Consider the following 20559-nt stretch of genomic DNA (forward strand, 5'->3'; position numbering starts at 1 on the left):
AGTGTATGATGTCACATGGCGAGAAACCTTTACAAACTTGTCAGATTTATGGGCGAAGGAGATAGAACTTTACTCCACTAATCAGGATTGCATAAAGATGCTTGTTGGAATTAAAGTTGATAAGGTAAGCTCTATATTGTTTCTCTGTTTGCTATGCATCACTATGTCTTCTCCAAGGGAAGAATTTTTTGTTTTTTTCAACTTAGTCTGAATATTTCTGGGTTCTCGTATATGCCACTGCTTGCTGAATTAATGGGTCTTACTTATTAAATCATATGAATACTGTTTCCTGATTGACATTCACTGCCCCCTCCCCCCAACCCCCTGGAACTCATTTCGGAATTCTAGAATTGGTTATGCTAAATGAGATAAAATCTTTCTAGTGCAATTTGATGTGTCCTTTTGTATTGTTCTTATGTTACTTGTTAGTTGCATGAGGGTTCAAGCTTCTGCACTATGCTGCAGGCCTATCTATTTCTATTGCAGACAAGTAAACAAATGAAAAGGTTTAAGGCGATATTTCATTGGGCTTTTGCTCTATAAAGGAACAAAATCAGATAGTAAACTATGTTTTGGCCTTTCAATTCACCACCCCTCCCTTCACGCCTGACATATGCATGAAGTGCTACAACAAGTTTAGAGATGTGCTCAAACTTTTAGATCTTAGGCAATGCCCACACATTACAAAAGTGTACACTAATTTGACTTCTCAATTTAGTTGATATTGCAAAACCAGAAATATTTTCCTAATATTTACAAAACAAAATGGACCCTAGCTCCCAGTTTGTTGAAATTTGAAAGAGTCAGCATCTTTGGGAAGTGAATTCATATCTTTTGAGCGGACTGACAGAACTGGAATAATTTCTTACCAAATCAGCAAGAGGCAACATCAATCTTGATACCAATGCTAAAGCTATTGGAAGAGAGGTTTCTTCTCCATATTTGTTTTGTAAACTTGGAAATACTTCCACGAAGAGTGGTTTTCAGTTCTTTTTAATTCTCAAAAGCTGTAAATTATCTTTGTGTTATTTCTTATTCAAGTCTTTTATGGTTCCATTTTTTTGTCACCTCTAAACCTGCTATAGAAAGAACAAAGAAGTTTGGATCCAAAAAAGTATGCTTAGGCAGTTCCTTTGCTGAGCACAACAGAATGAAGAGGAATTTGTATAATTTCAAGTCCCTATTCTTATCGAAGAGAAGGAGCCTGTACCCTTGTCTTTTGCTCTATGGCAGGAAAGGATGCGCCTATTCAGGGACATTCAAAGCACCATTCAGCCTGTTCAATAAATCTTGTTTACTTCCCTTGTTTCCCCACAAACTACTTTTTTGTCAGTATTCCTCACATTAAAAAGATGTTCTTAAGATTTGTCCTCCTTTTTTTTTGTTTTTTTTTTCATTTCTCTCAGTTCTTTCAGTAGTATTTTCCAAGAGAGTTATTACAAGTACTTCTTTCCTGCATTCATTTTTCTAAGTATATTTTTCTTCAATATTAAAATGTTTTTTGAAGTTTTTGTACTCTAGACTTCAGACAAGCAGTACTTACTCCTAGTTCTTAGTAAATCAGTTAGTAGAAACATTGTGGTAGTAAAAATTTCAAGAGAATAGCCGAAGGACTAATTCCGAAAAATTAAAATTTCCAAAATGTTTTATCTGAACCTTTATCAAATATTCCTCAGAAAAATAAAAAAAAATGCTTTGTTACATAATATAATTGGTTTATCGTATTTGTTACCCATCAGTATTTGTACATCTTTTGTAACAGAAAAGCAACCTATTCATAAAGTGATGTCTCAATATGAGAAGCATTTGATGAGTTTAAGATCAGAGTTATTAAGAGACATTCACAGTAATTGAATTGATTGGAGAGAATACCTAGGTAATAATCCCTCACTGAGGAATCGCAAGAAGTAGAAGAAAATTACTTACAAAAAAAAAAAACAAGGTAGATCGAATCTGCTGTCTTAAAAATAATAGTGATCCAATGATTGGATCAGAAGTAGAAGTAGTCTTCAAGCATTAACAGCAGCTTCAATATGAGAATCTCCACTCAATCCCTCACTTCTGGTAAGCAGTAGCAGTAAAACCCTAGTTTTCAATTGAAAACTTCATCTAGGGTTTAATTCTCAGCAATATGCAGCATAGGGTGCTGCACCCTTTGAAGAAGAATAAGCTTTAGTAGACTCTCAAACCAGAATCGCAGATCACAAACAACCTAATGGTTGTGCTCTGATACCATGTAGCAGAACAGAACCTTAGAACACCAAAACCGAGAAGATGAAGAGAAGAGATGGAGAAGAGGAGCAGAGACAGTCGAATTAATCAGTCCCCCCTCACAGCCTTTATTTATATGTTTAGATTATAAGAGGACTCCTAATCATGTTAGGATCCACTATCGTAGACAAAATAGGAAAATAGAAACTTAGCCTAATCCTAATTACAAACCACCAATAATAAATAATATAAGTGACAATATAGGGGATGTCGATTAGACTGGAATATTCTAATCAAGATTCCCTACATGGTCGATATACTTCAACAGTTGTTATAGTGCCAGGGTTAGCCAAGCCACTATGATGTAATGGGTTTCTAGCCACCTAGGGTTATTAGGCTTCAGAAACTCAGGGAATTTCCAGAACTGCAGGTTAGGAACTATGAACCAGAATTCAGAGAAGTCAAATATAAGAATATTAGTGGGTCTGATCTGGCCAACATGCAGGTCGAGTCCTCAGTTTACTTAGGAGAGCAGAATGGTAAAACGTCAAGATAATCCAATGGTCTGATTCCAAGCTATTGAGGAACGTACTTAAGATAGGATAGCTCAAGAACTAGAATTCAATGGTTTAGTCTAGAAGATTTAGAATAGCAATTAATGGGAATAGAACAATGGATAAACAGCAGCAGAGACTCAGCAGAAACAAGAGAATATTAATCTGACACCAGATTTCACAAATTAATTCAAAATTGAGAGATTTTAAGAAATCAGACTTGAAATATGACTATGAAATTAATGGAAAGATGAGTTTTAGAAAACAGAAACAGAATCAGAACTAGAAGTGGAACTCTGGAGAAGGAGATCACTGACAGAATATTCTCTAGCAAATAGTATTAAACAAGCAGAGAAAGGCATGCGCTGAATTCCACCCAGGCCTCACTGCATCTCCTTCTCCTGACCTGATTCGATGGAAGGAAGAAGAGAGAAGAAAGAAGAGAAAGTGATAAGTGATTCAGGAATCCCACCTGAATCCAGACATGGAATCCCACTAAGGCTTCACTGCATCTCACAGCAAACTGTTTCTCTGAATCACACAGAACAAAGGCCAAAAGCCAATTCCGTTCAAATGTAAATCGTGGGGAGGCCCTAGCCCTCTAAGGATCCATGTAGCCGACCCCATTTAGTTGGGATAAGGCTGAGTTGTTGTTGTTGTTGTTTGTTGCAATTGATGTCAAAGGTGGGTGAAGTCATGTCATCTTCTGTCATAACTCACTGCCTAACAAGACAGCTCTTGGTAATGTTTGTGTGTGTACATAAGATAAATGGATGAAAGCATATTCCCTTGTTATCGAAAGGACTAAATGAGAAAGTTTTTCTTGCTACATCTGCAGATGCTGCAGAGTGATGCTTAAGGTGAAGATCCACAGAATCTCTACTGTGAAGGAAGAAGATCAGGTTGTAGGTGAGTTTCTATTGATTGAGATCCTTTCCTCTTGGTTATTCAGTACGTGGGCATTTATATAACTAAATTTGAGTATGAAATTTGAAACTTAACCGATGCAAACCATTTGTTAGGCCTCCATGTTGAAGACAGTTTGCCATTGTTCATGGTTTTAATGATTATTGACCTAGACTTTACAAGTACATGTAGAGACCCGATCCATTAAAATGGACAATATTGAGATTTGGATTTTACAGCTCATTGTTCAATATGGGATCATAGAGCTTGTCATGGGAGCAACAGCAACCAAGCATCATTCGAAGTTGAGAGATGGATTTTGTTTCTTTTTTAGGAAACCTTGTACAAGGATATCCTAGATACATTTACAATTATGGTCATTTTTTCGAAAATTGTAAACATTTGGTTGTATAGTTTATTTTGGATTGAAATGAAAAAACTCTGGGTATAAGTTTAAAGTTTTTATGTTGTCTTACATGGAACAAGGGAAAAAGAACAAAAAAATTGGGAAAAAAAAACAATTTAAAATCTTTTAGTGCCAGAAATCAACAGCCCCTAAAGGATAAGAGAATAAGCTTTAGAGGCACTTGTAAACTGCCTCTAATATTAACATTAACCATCTCTAAAAGTTTTGTTTTGTTACTCAATTCAGAATTAACAGTGGTAGGGGAACACTTTAGAGGCATTTCACAAATGCCTAAAAATCATCTCTGAAGGACCCAAACATGAGCATTTGCTTGAAATTCCTCTTTTGATTTGTGACATGACATATGGAGGTGTTTATGCGGCATTTGTAGAAAACTCCCCTGAGAGAATTAGAGGTGTTTGTTTAAGCTTTAGAGGCGTTTCACGAATGCCTGTAAAGCCAGATTTTGTTGTAGTCTTCTTGGCATAAAACCAAATTGATTTTCCGTAATAGTAGTTTATTGTCTCAAGTGAATTTCAATAACTCTCTCCTATAATTTCATAGTAATATAGTATGGCTCATTAGTTTTATACCTTTATTTTTTATAAATTGGAATCTCCTCCATTCATCTGGCATTTTCCTTGTGCTCATAATATTATTAAACATGGTTAGCTAAGATAAATCATAGATTCCTAAGTTCTTCCACACTTCTATTGGGACCCCATCTGGATCTAGTGTCTTGCCTACTTTCATCCTCCTTAATGCTTCTTTTACTTCAGACACCCTAATTTTTCGTATATATATATATATATATTTTCGACATGTTGTGTCTTGATGGGTAATGCAGTCTTCCGGGATTCTATTACTCAAAATGTCTTCATTTAGTAGGCTATCGAAATAATCTTTCCATCTTTTCTTAATATCTTCATCCCTTACTAGTACTTTACTATCTTCACTTTTAATACATCGATGATCTAACATGGTCGAAAATATGGTGTGGACGGTGGTGAAGGTGCTACTGTGCTAGCGGAAGTGAGGGCAGAGTGCGGGCAGAGGTGGAGGCGGAGGTGGGATGAGGTGAGATTTGGGGCCTAGCGGTAAGAGTAAGGGAGTTGGGGTGAGAGAACTGGCCACACGTACAGTCGGAAATATTTCCACCTTAGAAAAGAACTGGCTAATAAGGAACCCTAAAGATAGTTTTTCAAACTTGAGGAACCAGGTCTGAACCAGAAAACTGATCTAAACCAGGTCCAACCAAGAACTTCAAACTAAGTTCTGGTTTTCTTCCTGCTGTACTGCAACCTGAATCTTGAATCTGCATCTTGATGCCTAAGGAATGCCTGGGTGAATACAAGGCCTGAAAGTGACAACCATATTCCAGGTATATTTGCCATGTTACAGGTATCTTTTCCTTATCCAGGTATGTTTCCTTCATCTTGTAGGTCTGGATACTTGGGCATCAAGGCCTACTTTGTCACTTATGCGACTCCTTGAGCTCACATTGAGTTAAGTGCGTTCAATCATTTGGCTTAGTGAACTACTTGATGTCAACTTCATGAACATGTGGCTCCAGTCAGTCTATGCAAGACTATATTGTTAATCATGAACACTATTGTCTGTGCTCATGGCTCCAATCCAAGTCATTTCCTGCCTTCTCACTATCGTCTTAACGCTTCTAACTTGTAAAACATCATTCCTTTTCACTAGTGCATTTGTTGGACTTCATATGCATGATAAAATTGTCTTAAATGCATTCATTTTGTATCCAACTATCCATAGCTAAGTGGTAGAGCATTCAACTGCAGATCAAGAGGTCATCGGTTCAGGCCTGTCCGGGCCTTTTCTTGGAACATCTTTAGTACTAACTCTTTGCTCTCTATTACAGAAAATGTACAAGTTTCTTTCTTAGGTGTGTATCCGTTTTTTTTTGGCAATGATTTAGTTCCCTAAATTCTAGCTCCTAACAATTATATTGTCAAAGAACCTAGGCAAAATGTTTGAGCAATGTGAAAGAGCTTTTCACTTTCAAGGTAAATTCAGACTCAGGACATTCTTGTGGTAATTGGATTTATTTTCTTGGTGAACTGTACTTCAGCTGTTTTGTTTCCATTCTCGAATTAAAAAGAAAAAGAAAAGAAAAGAAAATCTCTTCATTTATTTTGGACCTCTTGCTGGCTGCCATTCTTATGGATCTCTTGTTTTGAAATCTTGATAAATTCTTATAGATTCTTTTTCTTTTTGGAGAAATGATTCTAGATGCAGGGTTGAGTTCCCAATATGGAAGTGATGTAATCTCTTTCTAGTGTACATAATTCTGTTGGTCATTTCACAACTATGGTCTCCATAAATTGTCATGTTAAATCTTAAAAAAGGTTGGGCTGCAATAAAAAAAAAAGGATAAGCTGACAATGCCAAGTTGAAGGGAGACTCTTCCATTATATATTCCTTTCTAGTTCTCTGTTTCTGTAAGCCATTTAGTTAGACTTTAGTCATACAGTATGTATCCTGAACAAGTCCGACTTTGGACTCATAGATGATATTTGGTTTCAGAATCCTGCACTATGTAACCTGTTCAATGCCAAGTGAATGATGAATCTCCAGACTTGTTAATTGTACACTCTCTAACAAATTGCATATGAAAAATGATGAACAAAGGATGTAACAAATATTAGGTACTATAAGTGCATTCATTATGCAAGCACCAATCAACAGTTGGCAGAACTCAGTGCCATGAGAAAAAGTACCAAACCTTTGCCAGTTTTAGAGTAAGTTGGTATCCTCCTTTATCAAGATCTTTTTTTAGAGTAGTGGGGTTCATGCTGATAAGTAGACATTATGAGGATCTGATTGAGAAGCTTTGCACAACATATACCTTATTAGAGACAATATATGTCTCATGCATCTAACTATTCAATGGAAAAATTAAATGCAGTTGTATTTTGTTCAGTATGTGAAGATGTGAAATATCATTTCGATGCAGTTTACCTATAAGAATACCTTCTGAGGTAGTTGAAATCCAGAAGATTAAATGGAGGAAATATTTTGAAGCTTTCTATACATCACCCTTGTCACACTAATCCAATAGAAAGCATTTATAGGCAAAAAAAGCATGAAATAAATCTAAGTGCCCACTTGATAACCTTACTGCTGTTTCTGTGCTGAGAAATAGTGGAACAGATTTTTTCGTTTCTGTGTTGAGAAATCGTTTTTGACCCGCTTGGTAAATTTATTCTGGAAACATTTCTAGAACACAATTGGAACACCAACAGTGTTTGATAAAATTTGATAACATATTTGTAAGCAATTAGAACATGTGGTTAATCAAGAGGAAACTAGTGAATATCAATAACAAGAACTAATCCATTTCCTACTTTCCTAGTAGATAACACAATCTCTAAATTCTAATAATGTATACAGACACATAGGTAATCCTTGGCTGCACCTACTACAAAAGTTGCTATATAACCTCAAACAAAAAGGTTGAGAGTTGTCATTCTAAAATTACCTTGGCTAACTATATTTTGAATGGTTGAATAAAAGGGTTTTAGTGGATTTGAACCACAATCCTTTGGAACATAAGTGCTCTACCAACTTGAGCTAAAGACCCATCAAATAGAGTTTGGAACTTCAAATAACCCAATTGAAGGGTGCAATTAGAACATGATGGAAATCCAAGGGTAGTTACGGTAGTATCAGCCATTAAAAATATCCCACCTGTTTACAATTTCCCAAGAGTAGTGTCAGCCACAAAACTATCCTACCACATATAGCCTTTCAATAAACATGTATGGAGTTGAACTCCAAGGAGATTCAGAACCTAAATATCATGCCGATTCACCAACTCAAACAAGATGAACCAGTTTATTAGTAAAAGGACGAATACAACCTTATAAGGACCAAGTATACAATGGCTGAGAAGAAAATAGGTCAACTTCCATTAGTTTCAATTGTATGTCCATCTACAAAACTGTCCTCACTCAAAACCTAAATAAGTTCTACTCTGCTTCTTCATGCATTGATTATGTAATATATATGCATAGATTGCATCAACTCTTTCATGGCTTACATACTTATGGAAAAAAAAATTAACAAGTACCTCATGTAGTCACCATCAAGGCCTGCAAGAATTACTGTCTTCCCATCATCAGCAGCTGCCTTACAACATAAATCATAAAGGTCTTCAAAAAATTGAGCTTCATCAATCCATATCTCATCCAGCTGCAACAGTATGCATCCAATTAAGAATAAAAACAATGGAAAACAATCAAATTAAGTGACCAATGTTTATATTCTCAAAAAAATTCCTTAGCTATCAATGTGGAATGTGGGTTGTGGGTTGGATCAGGATCCAAAACAGAGTAATAGAAGAGGAAATCAAACAAACTAAACAAGAATAATGGATGGAATAGAATCAATAGATTCAGAGATAGAAAGATTTCCATTAGGATAATGGCAGGGTAAATTAATCAACAAAGTACAGTTAATAGAATAAAACCAAAAGGATCAAACTTCAAAATTTTCATAAGCTTGAATTCTAATTTTTTCTGCCAATGATGATAGATCAACCAAGGTAAAACATGGAAGCTTCACCCCATCATGGGTCACAGCAGAGTCCAATCCATATCTTGTATCCTTGTTTGATTTTATCACTGCTACATTTCTACAATTAAAATAGAGGGGAAAAAAAAAAAACTAGACCTCGTTAATAACCCATAAGACCATAAAGCTCAAAATAAATATCAAACACAGAAGAATCAATAGAACCCTAAATTCTACTAGAACTAGTAAAATTAATAGAAACAAACCTTTCATTATTGCTTGCAGTTTGGATGCCACGGAGGAGAGCCGTGGTTTTTCCTGCAAACATAGAACCGATGATGACATGGATCTCTCCAGAAGATAATCAAGAAGGCTCCAAGAAATTCAAGGATGAACTTGGAATTGAAGAGTCAAAGACAGAGAAGGGCTCTAAAACATGGATTTTGTGTTTTTTTCTCAATCCAGGGTTCAACGAAGAGGAAAACATGGTTCTATGGTCTTCAATTGAAGATCTTCCCAGAGCGAGAGATAGAGAGATAGGAGAGAGGGTACCTAGATGAGAGATCGTCGTCCTCAGATTGGAGAGGGTTCCATTGAAGAAGATCTTCCCAGATCAGAGCTTGCCGTTTTCCCCTTGCAAAGCTTGCTGGTTTTTCTCACTTGAGAGCTCGTGTGAAAGCAGCGATGGAGGTTGGAGGACACCAGAGGTTCCTTGGAGCTTTGTTCGTGAGAGCAACGATGGAGGTTGGAGGTGAGAGATGTGTATCGTCAAGAGCATAGTGAATGAATATAGGAGTTTTTATTGGGCACACTTTTCTAATTTTCAGCCCAGAAACGACAGAACATGTTGGACATGTTCTGTCAAAAGTCTTCCCATCCACACAAATTTTGATTTATGCTCCCAAGAGCATGTTCTACGAAACATCATTTACTAAGCGCTTTTTACGGTGTTTTCCCGTTTCTCAGAACGGAAAAGCACTAGAAACTGTTTCTCGTAAGGTTATCAAGCAGGCTCTAAATTTCTTCAATATGTTACTTTGATCCTACCTAGATATGGTATTGGAAAGATTCAAATTCATGTATATTATGATCAATCTCTATTTGGATTTCCTGAGTATCATAAGAATGGCATTTCTATGCATTCTGAGTGTTGCTGAGGAGAGGAAAGGTTCCTTTTTAAGGGTATTCTCGAGAACAGATCAAGTGGCACTACAAGAAATCCTCTTTTTGGTCACGGTAAAAAACCATCGCCAAAAATAAAACGCTACGGTAGATGCAACCGTTGCCATTCCATCGGCCATAGTGGCGTCGCGGAAAATGCCGACGAAAAAAGTGCCACCGTCTAGCAAAAGTATTTTCGACGACGGTTTTTTCTTTCGTCGTCGTAGTATTTTTAGCAACGGTTAATTTTGTCACTATAAGGTTATCTATTAGGTGACAGTTTTAAAGATCCGTCGTAGATACATTTTTCTCGACGGTTGATATTTGTCACTATAACTTCGTATTTTAACCGATGTTTTGTATTTCCATCGTAGAAAATACATTTTCGCCGACGGTTTATATCCGTCACTATAAATGTATATATTAGACGAAAATTACTTATTTCCGTCGTGAAAATTAGGTTTAGACGACGGTTGTATTAAACCGTCGCCAAAAATCTTTATATGTTTTTTTTGGGGGGGGGGGGGGGGGTTGGGAATCATTGTTTAAATTTCAGCAAAACTTTTTACTAGTAATTTACATCCATATATAATATTCATTTCATAAAAAAAACTATTAACTAAAAAATCCATTTAAACATTACTTTAATCCATAGTTTTCCTTTAAAATTTAAAAAGTGTCTCAATTATCATAACATTCATTGGAGATCTCCACCAATGTTGTTAACCAACAGCGCCAACAAAAAACCCAAAGAGAAAGAAGATTGGTTTGACCAAAAAAGTTCCTAGCTTCGACATAGTTAACCAAAACACCAACGAAAAAATTTCACCACCGTTGCTCTAGCTCCACAATGCCAAAGGAACATCATAATCTTTTACAGGTCCATCTAATTTCATCATCCTTTCGAATTTCAAAATTGGAACTTTCTATCTTCTAACTTCATTACACCTGAAGGAAACATAGATGAGCAAATTACATATAAGTTCCTCCTAGTTTATGAACTATGATTATAAAAATATTATTGAAATAAATAAACAAACATTATGTCTTATTGTATTGTTGGTAAGTAAAAAGAGCTGCATGGAAGGGGGAAAAAAGAGAGAGAGATACATACAAAAAAGAAAACCAAAGTTATCTGATTAGCATCGATCTCTAAACAGTATAGAAATATACAATGTCTTTATCAAGAGTAGGTGCAGTTGGATTGGACAGAAGGAGAGGACTTGGGAAGCACAAGCAGGGAGTTTGGGTTCTAGGAGGGAAAGCTTGCTTTGGTTTGGTTCTATGTAGGCTTCACTTAGGTTCTCTACGCTTTTGTAGAGATTTCCCAAAGAGCCTACCATGCTGTCCTTGGTAAGGAGCTCCACAACCTCCTTGATTACCTTTGCAAACAGGACTTTCTCGGCCTTCTTGTCCACCAGAAGTTTCACTTAGTTCTTGAATTCTAGAAATGAAAACTTGGCAATCTCAAATTTCATAATGGTTGAGCTTGATAATCATTCTCGTAACAATTCCATGCAACACCAAAAATCATGTTTTCATAAGCACCCAAAAGTTAAAGAAAAAGAAGACAAAAAGGATTTCAGCAATACAGTAGTGGCCACAGCTAGCTGGAAGTATATAGAGACATGAAAACCATGGTTCAGTTTTTCTCATTGATAAAATGGATACTATGCTTATTGAATGTGGAGCTAAAAGGCCATGAAGGTAGCATCTCTAGGATACTGGAGTTGAGTTCCTACCAGCACAACAATTGGATTATGCAAACCTCAATGGTGAATAACATGTTTTCTCAGATTAACAGCATAACTGTTTTCAGATTCAAGGTTCATGGTAGGGTTTCAACTAAATAAAACTTACAAACTTTTAGAGGAATAATACACCCACCCCATCACTGACCCTCTCAATGAAAAACATAATTTCAAAACCAACTCACATTCACATAGCTTTAGTTGTTAGTAACTACTCTAAATGGTTGGGTTGGGGGTCTCTTAGCATAACACACTCACACACACACACAAACAAATGCAACATACCTCCAAGCATGCTATCTGTGAATTCATGAGGAGCTCTTCTAACTACTATAGAAAAAAGAAAGAAAGAAAAGTTCTCTCAGGGCCTGGTTTTGAAAACAAATTAATGGCTTTCAAAATATGTCCAGATACAACTGCAATTATTGAAATAGTAAGGAAATTCAAACAAAGAATCTGAACAGGAATAGAATGAGTAAAGAATGATCAAGTTTGATAGGGTTCACCACCCTATCCTTGGTATTTCTATGCTCTGAAAGGCAGCCCAAAAAAATATATTATTGCATGACATGTATGATGTATCAACTAAGAGCAACAACTAAAAAATTTCCATTTGATGCCATGATATTAGAGGTTGATCGTAAAGTCATTTGACTATTGGCATTATTCAAAAGGTTAGTGTACTGCATTCAGAGTACTTAACACATAACAAAAATAAACTTGCCTTGCTGATTTAACATATCTACTCCAACACAAACATTATATCTAAAAACTGAACAACACCCCAGAGCAGGTTTTTGTTGAATGAAAAATGTTATTTCTCCTTTCAGAATGCAAGTAGTTCATTTGGCCAACCCAAGACTAAAAAAATCAAAATCTTCCAGAATTCGAATAGTTCATTTAGGCCAACCTAAAACTAAATAATTCTAATTGATCCATATTGGCGTCAGCCAACTTACAAGTGACAATCTTGAACAATCAACATCCTTAGTTATCATTTAATCATTGTATGGCTCATTGTTATTACAACATCACCAATGAAACTTAAAAGAAAGAAAAAATGGCAACACAGAGTAATACTCTATAGTCCAGGGGGGACACTTAGGGGTGTAACAGTTGGTGGTCAATGGGTCCATTAGGTTGCACAGAGATGGTCGGAGGTTGTGGTGGGGCGGTGTGCTTGGGTTACATGGGTGTTTCCAAGTGGCAGAACTCGTGTCGCAAGACATGGCTGCAGTGGGTTCGCCGTGTCTCATCATCAATGGGGAAGTAAGTACTCAAATCAAAACCTCCACACGGTCGCCGTGACTGACTAATCTAATCTGCAGGTAGTACCAGAAGGAACCTCTGTTTCTGCATCACTGGTTGCTCACAAGATGGAAACCCAGCTCCTAAGTTTTTCCTTTTCACTACCTGTTCGTCAATGAGAAGTCTTCACGTACAGCCTTTCGTCTGCATACACAAACTGTCCTGTCGGTCTTCATTTTCTTTTTGTGCCTCTACCTAGCAGGGCAGGGTCGGGTCAGGGTTGAGGGTTTCTTGGCCCTGCCAGGGTTGGGTTAGGGTCAGGGTTTAGGTTAAGGTCTCTAGGGTCAGGGTCAGGGTCTAGGCAAGCCCGGCCCAACCCGACCCATTGACACCCCTAGGGACACTAGATTTGCAACATAAACATTCCATCTTTATATTAACAGAAAATAAAGGAGAGAAAAGAAGCAAAAAACCACACAGATCGAGTACATGTTCTTCTGATGGAGAAATACCCAAGGGAGACCAATCTTAGTCATCATAAAAATCTGTCCCAGCTAAGGACAAGTATCCTTATGAGAGAAGCAATTGTTAAATCCGTGCCCAAACCCCGGTTTAAAGCCCGGTCTAACCATTCTGGTTAAACCGGTGTAGAATCGACGGCGGTGTACTGTAGGGAGCTATGGGCGATGATACTCAAACCGTCCCACACGATCTTTAACTTTGAGATGGGGGAGGTCATCGAGGATAGGTTCATCGACAAGGACAGAGGGAGGTTTATCAACAAAGGAGTGTTCTTGGCATACCCTCTGCAGGTGGACCAATAGGGCTCGGCCTGATTCGATGTACCGCTTTACGACGACTGGGAGTAAGCCATTATTCTTATGCTCCAATTATAGTATAAATAATATTATATATAGATAATTGATTGGGCTTGGGTGTGTAGCACCCCTTTAATTAAAGATGGAGATGGCCTGTGGGCCTCATAAAGTTGAGGCCCAATAACTTGAACATGAACCATGGTTTGGTGTCCAACCAAACAAACCCTAGAGCATTTAGGCCTAAGGACCAACACCCAGCCAAACATGCCCTAGGGACCTTTTGGGATAAATAAGGCCAAAAACCACTATTCCCATCTCACACTAAACCAAAATCGATTTGGGGGAAAAAAAGAGAAGAAGAGAAGAAGAGAAAGAAGGAGAGGAAGAAGGAAGAGAGGAAGAGAGGAAGAGAGGAAGGGAGGAGGATTCACTCACTCACCAACCCCACTTGGTAAGTTCCTCACCTAACCACTGTCATTTCCCTCATCTCCATTAACCCATACATTCTTGGATCTTGAATGGTATCCTACCATTAATGCCTTCACCAACCTTTTGGAGAAACCATTAATGGAAGGTACTAAAACCCCCTTGATATGGTAAGTAAAGGATTCCATCCTCCCCATTTAGTGACCTAAGCCATCAATCCTAACTCTAACTCAAGGATGCATGAGCTAGGGTTCATTGATTCCAATCTATCACCCATCTCTTGTGTAAGATTGGGTTTATAAACCCTCTTGATGGTAAAGATCTAAAATCCTAGATTAGGGTAACATTCTTAGCCATTATTGAATGGTATAACCCTAAAACATACCCATTTGGGCCATGAAACCAAAGCCCCAAAACAAACATTCATTTTAAGCTTGTTTATGTAAAAAAGTAGATACAGTCGGGCTAAAACGATAGGAGCAGCCCAGGTGCCTTCCTACCTTTTTAAGCCCTTCCTTCCTACCTTTTTCTCTCGATGAAAAATGGTAGGAGAAAACGGTAGGAACAGTCTAGAAATGCATCTACCGTTTTACCAATTTGTTCCTACCGTTTTACAATTTTTACACTTTTAAACCCCTATTGATTCCTACCCTTTTGGGAACCTTAGCACTAGTCTCTTATGTGTCTTTTTATGCATCTAGAGCAACTAAACATGGGGGTCGACTCACGTTTTAGCACGCCAGATCACTCACGGCTCGATCGAATCGAATCCCAAGGTGAGGAAATCGGATACCCGAACCTACTTGCATTTCATTATATGATTGTCATACACGTACATGTATGTTTACTTATCAAAAAATCTATTGTTTAGTGATGGAAACTCTTCCATGTTGAGTGTAGACACTAGGTTGCACTTTACTTTCAATTACTATTATGATGTGATATTTGACTGAGAATATGGTGATGTATATTGTGAATGACAATGTTATGCGATTTGACAATGATGGAATCCACATGTTATAGTGTACGTACACCACTAGACAGTAGGTGTTGTGGCTAGGCATTACGTACCCAGTGCTACGACCCTTGCCAACAGGGGTTTACGTGTTGGATGATCCCCCACGGAGAAACCAACGATTCCGATTGAGGACTGGGATCGGCGATTTCGATGGAGGACCGGAACCGTGGTAGTGGGGTTAACCTTGGGGGTTTACTGGGTAAACCAGCGATTTCGGTTGAGGTACTAGGACCAGTGAGTCCGATTGAGGACCGGGACCGGTAGGCTCCCTATGCAACTTGGGTTTGACATCGTCGGATAGGGCATCCGCATGTGAGAGATGGAGGGTCGGGGATGCTACCTATGGCGTTGCAGTAGTACTATACCTGACTTAGGCATTTCTTTGGTAGGTGGATAATGTGCAAGTGTAAGTTAGAGAGCGCGAGAGGATAGCGAGCCCGATGTAGAGGGACTATGGGCTCGACCTCTGGCCTACGTGTGTATGTACCTTAATATGCATTAGATGTATGCTGGTTAGGATGACACTATACCCGGTGCTACGACCCTTGCCAACAGGGGTTTACATGTTGGATGATCCCCCACGGGGAAACCAGTGATTCTAATTGAGGACTGGGATCAGCGAATCTGATGGAGGACCGGAACTGGGGCAGTGGGGTTAACCTTGGGGGTTTGCTGGGTAAACCAGTGATTTTGGTTGAGGTACTGGGATCGGCGAGTCCGATCGAGGACTGGGACCTGCAGGCTCCCTACGCAACTCGGGTTTGACATCATCGGATAGGCCATCCGTGAGAGATGGAGGGTCGGGGATGCTACCTAGGGTGTTGCAGCGGCATTATACCTGACTTAGAGGTTAAAGTTAGGTGCCCATGTAATCATTGATTCATGCATTATAACATTATCATCCATGAATATTTTAACCTTTTGCATGATTTGATTTACTCATTGGGCTCAGTGGAGCTCACCCCTCTTGGAAACTTCTTTTTAGATTATGATTCAGGTTTGGTGGAGCCAAGCGGCTCGGAGCCCATGGCCCCTGAGGGCGGCAATGGTGAGGATTGGTGGGCCCCTGAGGAAGGGGAGCATGGACCAGATTGCTACTGTGAGACTTGCTACTTAGGAGAGTAGCTTCTTGAGAGATTGGGCCGGTGGCCCCTTTTTGGATGTTTACTTCTTTTGGATATTACTTTTGGATACTAACTATTTCATTATTTTGATCTCGTCATGAAGAATGTATTATGTATATACTATGTAATATATAAGTCCTGATGGGATGTCATCATGGTTCCGATTATGTTGTGGTGGATTATTGAATAGGGATAAACATTAATCTTTATGTTGTTATATTATCATTTAGCTTCCGTTACTCTGATTTAATTATATTAGATTCTCTCCTGATTATTCATGTCTTGTGTGGTGTGGATGAGTTAGCTTAACTACTGCATCTGTGATCCTGGCGATAGTGCAGGAGCTTATTTATACGCTCTGGTCACAGATTCTGATGGTTCGGGAATCAAGGCGTGACAACCTGGTATCAGAGCGCGATGCTTTACCTTAAGCTAACTCGTGATCCGACCGATCCAATTTATTGCATTATAGGGTTAAATAAAAGCTTATAAGAACACATCAGATAATTAGAAAGCAATTGCAGAAATAAGGAGTTCCAAAATCACAAATAATAGACAGTATCTGATCTGGGGGGGTACCCAGGTCCATCATAAAGCACTAAAAGATAAAGATAAGAAATATTACAATTGAGTCAACCGAAGTTAAAGCAACTAAATAAAAGTCTAAGTCCGAGACAACAAGAAGGGAACACAATCAACTATCATCACTGTGGTGCTGGCGATGGTAGCGTGTCAGGAGAACCGGCGCACCTCGTGTGATGCTCCATGCGGACCACTCTGTCATGCATGTCGTGATACATCCCGTGCATGTCGTGGAACATACCCCCGAACTCCTCTAGCTGGCCCTAGAATGCATCTAGGAGTGATGTGATGGTGGTCATCTGACCAGCAATAAATCCAAGTGTAGGCTTAGTCGCCCTAGAAGAAGTCGCCTCCGCATCGTGAGTGCCAACAAAATGTGAACGAGGACGTAAGCCACTCCGACGGCTGCCCTGAGGTACGAAACCTCAGGTGTGTCGACTGTCATCTCCAGAGTGTGGATCACCATGAGGAGGAATATCTGCACCAGCCTGCTTAGGAACGCGTTGTGGATCCTCTGCCTCTGCCACTCTCTCCCCCTCACTAGACTCATCCTCACTGCCCTCCTCATCGCTACCATCGCCCTCGCTGTCATCCTCATCGTCACCTCTACCTTGGTTCTCATCAGTGCACTCGGGATCCTCACCACTACCCTCATCCCCCTTCAGCTTCATTTTGAGGATGGTAGTCTTGCTAAACTGGTTGGGTATCTCATCTCGCGCCTCATCCGTAGCAAACTCCACCTCAAAATGCATAAAAATGACTGTGAGAAGTTGCTCATAGGGAAGGTACCTCTCGTTCCGCCTGGTCGCCTTGAATGCTATGGTCCGGGTGAGTATATTTGGGAGGTTGAGGCGACACCCGATGATCAAACAAAATGCCACAAATGAGGTCATCAAACCGGATTCGTCGAGGTGGCGGATAGCTGGCAACAGGTTTGCCTGTACTAACCATGTGAACACCTTGGCAGTTGGAAGATAGCATGAGTAGTTGAAACTCCCATTTTTTTCGTCATCTCTCAAAGTGCTACTAATGAGGGTGTGCTCCGCCAGGGAAACATACATCAAGCCCTGCCGCCCAGGAGGGTAATAGGTCAACTCACCCTCATTAGAGATCCCAAGGATGTCACCCAACTGTGAGGCTGTGAACGCGATATCCTTACCCTTGACCTTGCTCCTAATGCGCAATGTACCATTGTTTCACTCCTCTGCGCTGAGATTTGCATAGAAGTATTGCACCAACTCTGGATATGCACCATGGTTGTACCGAAGCATTGAAGTCCACCCTTGAGCGGCGAACCTCTCTTGAACCTTGTAGGAAGAAAGGTGTTTTGTGTAAATGTCCCTTTCGCTCAACACCGTCTTGGTAGCATAACTATTCATCCTATGTGCGTGCTCCCAAGACCGAAATAATGCATGGTCATAAGGCTGTGGCGGTGGAATCCTGCCTCTACCCCTTCCACCATCTTGCCCCCGACCTCTTCCCCCTCCTTGGGCACGACCGCCCCTACCACGACCCCTACCGGCAGTTCTTGGTGGCATATTGTTACCTACAAATCAAAACAGAGGAGAAGTAAAGAACAAAGAGATTTGATTATAAGTTAAGAAATCAAGTTTTAAGGGGCAATAACATGGTACCCACAATCCACGCGATTGGCAACTTAAGCCAATGACCTCACACACCAAGAAGTTGACAATCCAAGAATAATTGGGCATGATTAACAAATTGAGTATAGGGGGGGTATATACAAATATAAACCATGGAGGCAGCGTATACGTATTAGGTATAGAGAACTCACTCCAACATGGCCATAAATTACCTTGCCTAACTCACTTAAGCAATGTCACAACACTCAAACCCATGAAGAATCCATACCCAACTAAAGAGTGCATCCATTACATAGTATAAGACATCAAGAGAAAACCCTAGAATCAAAAAAAAAAAAAAAAAACTATAGAACAAGCAAGAATGTGGGGTGAATTGTTGAACATTGGGGGGGGGGGGCATGAATCATGCTACTAATTGCTAAGACATCCAAGGGTCGATTTACATAAAGAAGTGGTACCACCTTGCTTATATATCAAAACAATTCCACCCAAGGCTTCAAGTCCCAAAACTTAATAAAATAGAGCACATAGATAGCTATAGAAGTGATGGGTACATCATGAATATGAACAAGAGTGTAGGCATTGGTGTACAGCCATGGTAGTAAGCATTCATATGAGTGATGTAGGACAAATTGTTGGGGTATCTTCACAGACTCCTTGAATGCACACTATGAACTTAGTTACATGAACAGTATAGAGAGAGGCCTTGTACAAATTCTGTAAGTTTAGCACAAGGCCTGACAAACATCACAATGAGTGTATGGGCAGAGAATCCATGTATAACATGGCCACAAGTCACTTTTCCACACTTAGTAAGACTCACTCAAACAGTGTCACAAGCACCTTATGGATACCATACAAGGTTAATATTGTTCATGAGCCTAAGTGGAAAGGGGTTTGCATTGGAATTCTCATTAGTTTATATAATGTAGATGGTAATGGGTGGGAAAATATACTCAACCTCATTAAGCCGTCCAAGTTTATTTTGTCTAATAGCACTACCATCGAAGGTGAATAAACATGCTTGAATTGGGGTAAAGAAACCACCACAAATCAACTATAAAACCCCATTTGAACATTTTCACAAACATTTCATGTGTATAGTCCAATGTTAGAAGACTTAGAAATAAAGGGAAAGGATTTTACACAACTAACCTTCACAACACCATATACAATGACTACATGGCAGGGATTTAGAAGAGTGATAGAGGCAAGTAGGCATTTAGCAGTGCACTTGGTGCATACCACAAACCCCCAAATTTTAAATCTATTTTATCCTAAAAGAAATCGGTTTTTGGGCATCATGTATGTCCGATTCATATGGGTATTGTGTTGTATCATAATCACTTTATAGATGGTACCGCCTAAGAGCATTTAACAATGGGACCATTCATGATTTCATGGCTTAAGAATGTAGGGAGAGGAACCCTTGACACGCAAAACCTAAATAAGTAAAAGAAACCTAAACTTGAGGGAAGAAAGAGACAAAAAGAGAGAAAATTTACCTTGATCGAGTGAAAACGTGAATTGGGGGCTGTAAATCCTCTTGGAGTTGCCCTGGTGTCCCCTCTTCAAGTGGTGGAGCCTTCCTTCGGTCTGGCTGATGTTGGATTGAGAAAGAAATAAAGGTCGTAGGCCTTCTTTTTTTTTTAAAAATAACTATCGTGAGAAACGGTAGATGCAAAACCCAGAAAACGGTAGTTGCATCTACCGTTTTACAAAAAATTGTATCTACCTTTTCTCCTCGGTTTAAAAAGGTAGGTAGAAACGGTACCTACAAGAAAAATAAATAAAATTGCATCTACCATTTTACCCAGAACCCATCTACCTTATCTTCTCGGTGAAAAAAGGTAGGAAGAAATGGTAGATACAGGAAAATCTGAATCTACCGTTTTACCCAGAATGCTCCTACCGTTTTGTGTTTTAAATAGTTTTTTTCTGGGCTTTGTTGGCACGTGTTGTGGGGCCCACTTCCCCTTGCTTGGGCAACCTTATGCCCCTAAAATGACCTATGTAACCTCTTCTTTTATGTATTAACCTCACTATATTGTGTACATTATTAATGACACATGTATTGGGAAGAAATTTACATTTGTAGGGGACCAAAAAAGATAAAAGAGGTTAATTATCTCCGCCCTCCAAGCACGAAGATTGATGGATTCGGGTTGTCAGGGCTATCTTGCCTCGGTTATGGAAAAGAAAGCCAAGGTC

General features: G+C 39.2%; 1 protein-coding gene across 1 annotated transcript; it reads right to left on the minus strand.

Annotated features, from left to right (window-relative positions):
* Nucleotides 1–5278: 5278 nt before the first annotated feature.
* Nucleotides 5279–8980, minus strand: LOC122650514 (thymidine kinase-like; the record flags this gene model as incomplete). Its single annotated transcript, XM_043843922.1, has 4 exons — nucleotides 5279–5417; nucleotides 8174–8295; nucleotides 8587–8737; nucleotides 8883–8980. Coding segments are annotated over 4 exons (510 nt in total), but the record flags the coding sequence as incomplete, so codon positions are not given.
* Between the last annotated feature and the right edge of the window lie 11579 nt (nucleotides 8981–20559).

This window comes from Telopea speciosissima, chromosome 2, assembly GCF_018873765.1.
Source record: "Telopea speciosissima isolate NSW1024214 ecotype Mountain lineage chromosome 2, Tspe_v1, whole genome shotgun sequence".
NCBI lineage: Eukaryota > Viridiplantae > Streptophyta > Magnoliopsida > Proteales > Proteaceae > Telopea > Telopea speciosissima.